At 37.7% G+C, this 7,111-nt stretch overlaps 1 protein-coding gene across 1 annotated transcript; it reads left to right on the top strand.

The window, feature by feature from the left end:
* Positions 1-630: 630 nt before the first annotated feature.
* On the top strand, positions 631-1,299 carry LOC141687414 (uncharacterized). Its single transcript, XM_074492670.1, has one exon. It carries the CDS (start codon positions 631-633, stop codon positions 1,297-1,299), a length of 669 nt encoding a protein of 222 aa, XP_074348771.1.
* Positions 1,300-7,111: the final 5,812 nt, after the last annotated feature.

Genomic DNA, 7,111 nt, shown 5'->3' with positions numbered 1-7,111 from the left:
ACTAACCATGGCCAAATCTAAAACCAATACAGCTACAAAGAAGACGATCCCAAGTGTGATTAGGCGTCTGGATATGGATGATATTGAAGAATAGGATCAACATGAAGGACCAACAAAGACTATTGATGATGTCGTCGAGATAGAGGATATAGAGAACATACCAAATAACGATGATGACCTAGAAAGACAACGTGATGAGAAATATTATGATGATCGTGAAAGTGTAGATGAGGATAATGATAGGAGGAGATCACGTCACAGGAGTACAAGGTCTCGAAACCAAATTACAGAGGAATTCAAAAGAGAATTGCAAGAGGTGAGGGGCTTAATTGAAAGAATTCCTGGCATTCCAAAGCCGTTGGAGAAAGCGACTTCTACAAGCTATGTTGATTCACCTTTTCACGATAACATTGCTTTGGTAGAGATACCAAAATGCTTCACGGTGTATAAATGAGGCCATATGATGGTAGTAGTGATCATTTGGAACACATTGCACAATATAAGCAACGAATGTTCACGGTACCTATCACATGTGACTTTAAGGAAGCTTATATATGCAAGGGCTTTGGTTCCACATTGTCAGGACCAGCCTTATAATGGTTCGTGAATCTTCCACACATGAGTATCAATATGTTTGCCAACCTAGAAGACACATTTAACATGCAATTTTCTAGTAGCAGAGTGTTCGAGAAAACCACAAGTGATTTTTACAAGATTGTGCAACGTCATAGAGAGCCATTACATGACTACTTGACACGATTCAATAGAGATAATATGACTATTACCAACTGCGATGTACCCACAGCCATTGAGGCGTTCAGAAGGGAATTAGAGAGGAAATCTCCACTTAATGAAGAACTGACAAAATACCCGTGTAGAACTATGGATGACGTGCAAGCTAAAGCTATGGCACAAGTGAGATTGGAAGAAGACATGAGGGAGGATGATGAGAAATATTACAGGACTTCGAGAAAGATTACAACACCAAGGTCTAGGGAGTACAAACCCTATTCGAGGCCTTCTAGGGATGAAGTTTATGTCAACACGACGGGGGAACGTAATGACTGGAGGAAGGAGGAACGTAGTGATTGGAGGAAGGACCCTAATTTTCCACCTACATACAATAATTATGGTTTCACGATAACACCTTCGGCCATGATGAAGGAGTTCACCAAGTTGGGAGATATAGTCAAATGGCCAATGAAGATCAACAAGCTTAAGGCGAATCCAAATTCCAAATTATGGTGTGACTATTATGGAGATTACGGACATAAAGCTTATGAATGTGTGGCTTTATGAAAGGAGTTATAATTCTTAACCAAGAAGGGATATTTAATTGAGTTCATGACATCCAAGAAAGCATCTTACGTTTGGAGAGACAAGTCACTTAATGGAGACAACATGACACCAGTAAGACAACCACCACCACCACATCACAAAGAAATTAACTTTATTGCGGGTGGTTCTGAAGTGTGTGGGTCTACATACTCACAAGCTAAAAGGGTGGCTTGAGAGACAGACATATGAGTTACTCATGTAGTAGGGGCATTGAAGCTAGCCCAGAACAAATTAAGGCAATTTCTGAGTTAAAGAGTCCATCAAACGTTAAAGACGTCCAAAAACTGATGGGAAGAGTTAAAGCCTTGAACAGGTTCATCTCAGAATCATCGGACAAATGTAAACTATTTTACAATTTTTTAGGAAAAATAAGGGGTTTATGTGGTCAGAAAAACATGAAGATGTACTTAACGACCTGAAAAAATATCTCACTACTCTTCCGATCTTGTCTAAGCCTCTTTAAGGAGAGGACCTTTGTGTTTACTTGTTTGTTACATATCATGCTTTGAGTGGAGTGCTCATTAAAGAAAGCGAAGGTGTCCATTCGCCTATTTATTAGGTCAGCAAAAACCTAGTTGATGCGGAAACAACTAGAAAAGTTGGTGCTTGCATTGGCCATGACTTCAACTAAATTAAGGCATTATTTTGAATCATACAAAATACATGTCATGACGAACTTTCCTTTGAGAACTATCTTGAGCAAACCTGACTTGACGGGAAGGATGGCGAAATGGGCCATACATCTGAGCACTTATGACATTACATATGATACAAGGAGTGCCATAAAATAACAAGCTCTGGCTGACTTTTTGGCTAATTTCAGTCCAAGCCAAATGACGATAGCTGAGGAGGAGTTTCAGCGAGTCTTTTCAAGGGTGGACACCAAGCCATGGACATTGTATACTGATGGAGCTTAGAATATAAATGGAATGGGATTGGGGCTTGTACTCAAATCGCTACAGGGGGATATGATAGCACATTCAATATGTTGTGACTTCAAAGCCACCAATAATGAAGCCGAGTACGAAGCACTGATTGTGGGGCTCATGACTGCTAAAGATATGAATGCCAGAAATATTGATGTAAATTGTGATTCATTGTTAATTTTTAATCATGTCAATGGTTCCTATGAAGCTAAGGATCCCAAGATGATCACATACTTAAACATCACCAATAAATTGATAAATTACTTTTACACTTTAAACATACAACAAGTTCTAAGAGAAAATAATGTACAAGCTGATGCACTAGCCGATTTGGGATCTGTTTCTAAGGGTCTCGACTTAAACAACATTCCAGTTATTCATATCACGAAGCCTGCTGTTGAAAGATTGGTTAATGACATGGAAGTGTTGGCTCTTGATCAATATGATGATAATACCAATGAAGAAATGGATAGCTTGATTCGAGCATACAAAGATTACTTACAACTTGGTGTTAAACCAAACAACAACAATGAAGCTAGGATCCTTAGGATGAAAGCTTCAAGGTTATTACTGGCTGACATGGTATAAAGAGATGCACATGAAGGAGAGTATGGAAATTATACTAACGGAAGAAATCTCTCATTAAAGACTCTATATTTGGGTTATTACTGGCTGACGCTAAGGCCATGATGCTCTAGATTACACAAGGAGATGTGACGTCTGCCAGAGACCCGCACCTGTCATATATCAACCGTTTGAACATCTTAACATGTGTATTCCCTCTTAGTCTTTCATGAAATGGGGGATGGACATTTTGGGGAATATACCACCTGCACTTGGGCAAAAGGTGTTCATGCTAGCCATGCCAGATTACTTTTCAAAATGGATCGAGACAGAAGCGTTCATGCAGGTCACGTCAAAAGAAGTGATATCGTTTATCAAGAGAAACATTCTTTGTAAGTTTGGTGTTCCATCCGAAATTGTTTGTGACAATGGGTCACAATTCATAAGCGACAAGACAGAAGCATTTTGCAAATGTTGGAAAATCAAGTAGATTAAGTCGATACCAAGATATCCTCAAGCCAATGGACAGGCTGAATCAAGCAACAAGATCATAATAAAAAATCTTAAAAGGAGACTAACGTCATGCAAAGGAAAGTGGGTTGAAGAATTGCCTCGGGTGTTGTGGTCGGACAGGACGACTCCTAAGACGTCAACATGACAGACACCATACAGCTTAGTCTATGGCACTGAAGTTGTCTTACCAACAGAGATCATGATGTCAACAACCATGTACGGACTATTGACGAATGACATGAACAATATAGAATTGGCACATGACTAGGATACCGTGGATGAGCTTCGAGAAATGGCGAGGATACATAAGGTTTCTTATTAACAAAGGGTGGCCAACACATATAACAAATATGCCCATGTGAGAGCTTTCTGTGTTGGTGACTTGGTGTTAAGGAAGACGTTCTAAAACACTATGGACGTGACGGCTAGAGAATTCACTGACATGGGAAGGACCTTACTTTATTGATGTAGTCATTGGACGCAAGGCTTATCGATTTTTGAGTTTGGACGATACACAAATACTGAGAAGCTGGAACACTTTACACTTGAAGTTATATCATATATAAAGTTTTCAAACTCATCTTTTTAATTTAGTTCTTTAGGAATCTTTGATTAATTAGTCGCTAAGATATAGTTGATTGTCGTTGTTTTCTTATGTTTGATATGATGCTTTGTTTGAGGAAACTTGATCCTATGTTTATGTTTCTAATTCCTTACATTTTACATCATGAATTGCATCATTATGCAAGATATTTCTATAAGTCGTGCTTACCTTTTAGATTCATTTATATTTACGTAAGTTTACTTTGCTAGAATTGTTTCTACAATGTTAGTATATACTAGTACACGACGAACAGAACATGTCGATTACAAACATAAGGGATGATCACCCAACTACAATCGTGTTGCTCCAAATGAAAATGCTATAAGCATTCGACAGTCTTAGTTGACATAAATTTTTTATCAAATTTATTATTATGACAAATAATACTTACACGTGTCGACGTTATACTAATACATGACATAATTTTTGGTGAGTTTCAAGAGGGAAAATGCCTCTTAACCACTCTAAGAGTGCATGCACCGACGTATATTGACGAATCAAACAAAGTATATTGACGACTATTGTAACATTTAAAACAAAAATTCGACTTGAAAAAGTATATTATGATGACAAAAGAAAAACTTTGCTTTACATGATTACATAAGTAATCCGTTCGTTTAGGCAAAATATATTATCTGGATATGTTTATTTCCAAGAGTTATCTAGAGAGATTTTACCTTACAAGTTGAACAATTATAAAACACCCAACATTTACAATGAATCATTAGGTGTTAAGTATACGACATCTTATAATGATGACAACTACAATCAACATAGTAGGATGAGCCAAAAATACACTCAAAAAGCACAAGTAGGAACGTAAAATACAATAACGACAAAAATATGATTCAAAAGCAACAAACTTAATATTATGAGGAAATTTCAAGATTGAAAACCAATATGTATAAAATCACAATCCCTCGCATAAAAGAGAAACAGGGATAAAGTATAGCAGAAATAATGCAAGACAATAGGAAATCAAGTTCAAAGTTAAAACTAAATTAAGTCTGACATGCCTAAACAAAAGTTATGAAAAGAGGATTCTGTCACTTGTCTGCACGAGCATCGCCTTTGGTGGACTTTGCCTCATCATCATGGGTAGCACCACCAAACTCTTCCATAGGGAAAATGTCATCGGGAAATGCTTCATTGTAGATTTTGAAAGTCTCAGGAACGTCCCACGAGCTCCATTCGCTTCTATGATACTCCAGCATCATGTCAACTCGAGTTCACATAATTTGATGATGCACAACCTTCTCTGCTTCATCACGCATATCTTTCTATAGTGTCTGTACTTTGGAAGCAAATTCCTCCAGTTCATTCTGAACATCTTTCATGACTTTCAAGTTGTTGAATGCCAACTCCTCATCCGATCTTTCCTGCACACTTTTTGTGCTCATCTTCCAAGTCTTTGAGTTTTTTCATCTCGTGCTCATAGACCTCGAGGGACACCATAATACTTTGGAGAGTCTGTGTTACAAATAATAAAATTACACAAAATAATTAAGAAAAAATACAATTGACAAAAGTCGTTATGATACTCACATGAAAAGAATAGCCGGCAGCGTCATTTAAGATGGAGGCGACTGGTTTAGCAGAGAGAGCTTCCATAGATTGGGGAAGCAACATGTCATTAAGTAGATGGGCATAAGTAGAAGGGTCGACAGCCATATCATAAATTTGGATGGCAAGAGGAATAACAGTCTCAAATTTAGTGGTTGTGGTAGATGGATCAATTTTAACTTTTTTGGAGAGGGGGCTGCTAATAGGGCTCAACATCATGGGGGCTTTAGAGGAATCAGTCTCAGTAGATTTGTCATCATGAGCTCTTTTCGAAAAAAAGGTCTTTGCTAGAAACGATCAAGGGTTTTATTACTGGAGGCTTAAATTCTACAATAAGGAAAAAGGGTTCGATCTATGTCAATATTACAAAAGATAAACAAAAAGAAAAAAGGAAATACGCCAAAAAAGAAGATACTCGACGTATACCTTTGGCATAAATTCTCCCGGAGCTCATTTTACCATCTTTGATACTCTTGGGGCTATCTTGGAATTCAGACGACAAACTCAGGGCAGAATAGGACAGTTGGGCTACTAAGGGTGAGAGGTATTTACTACGATTCCTGTTTGCAGCAGACTTCTGAGATTTCTTAGAAGTTCTGGCCTCATGACGCGATTGGGATTTCTTCAAACCTGAAACAAAGTCATCAACATTGATTTAAATGGCATTATGAATGGGTTTACCCAAACAGTTTGGCCACAACCTCTCTCCAATCGGCAAGGCACAAATCTTATCAACAACAACTTTAGCTTGGTGTTATCCCCATCAAAATTAAACTCATAATATACAAGTATGGAAAATAATCAACAATATCACAGATAGAGACATAAAAGTACAAGTAAATATAAAATCGATATAAAGTGCTATAACAGAGATGGTTATCATTATATAGAGGAAAGTTGGGATACAGTTCAGAGAGGGCCTACATACTAATGAATAAATGGATAACAAGGTGAAGGTGGACATAAACGACTCTAAAGTTATAGATCTATCGAATAAAGAATAAAAGTATGACAACAAAAATGACAAGAAGTGAAAACATTACCAGTATTGCTCTAACGCTTCAATAAGTAGTCAACATCATCTCCCAGAGTCGCCTTCTCAACGAAAAAATAGTCCTTCTTCCAGTTTCAGTCATTAACAGTATCATTATTGAGAATTAGAGAGTCATCAGTATCTTTGTTGGTAAAACCAACCCTACAACCACTGAACTTCTTCAAGCTATCAGAATGTTTGACAACTTCGACATCAATACCCAACTTATTTTTCTCCTCAATGGAATCCAAACATGCAAGAACCCTCCATGCAAAAGGCATAAGTTGTCCGGGGGACACTTTCAGGGTACTCAATACACCATTGATAAATATGGAAAAGGGAAAAGTGAGTCCAACATCAAAAGGATAGTAATAGAAATATACCCATCCTTTTTTGAAGAAATCGGCACGAACGGACGCGTCTGGAACAATGACAACGACATTGGATCGGAATAACATCTTAGCCTCTTCAAATCTTTTAGGTTTAATCTCACTATGACGGTTGTCTTTTGGGTCTAGCAAGTTGGTGGCAATCCAATTAGATTGATCAGGGGACAAGTTGGGGCTTTCG

This window comes from Apium graveolens, chromosome 2 (genome assembly GCF_009905375.1).
Source record: "Apium graveolens cultivar Ventura chromosome 2, ASM990537v1, whole genome shotgun sequence".
Classification (NCBI taxonomy): domain Eukaryota; kingdom Viridiplantae; phylum Streptophyta; class Magnoliopsida; order Apiales; family Apiaceae; genus Apium; species Apium graveolens.
This window is presented reverse-complemented; position numbering and strand designations above follow the sequence as displayed.

Bases quoted from the DNA above. Each gene is read 5' to 3' on its own strand.
- LOC141687414 (XM_074492670.1), top strand. From the start codon at position 631: ATGTTTGCCAACCTAGAAGACACATTTAACATGCAATTTTCTAGTAGC.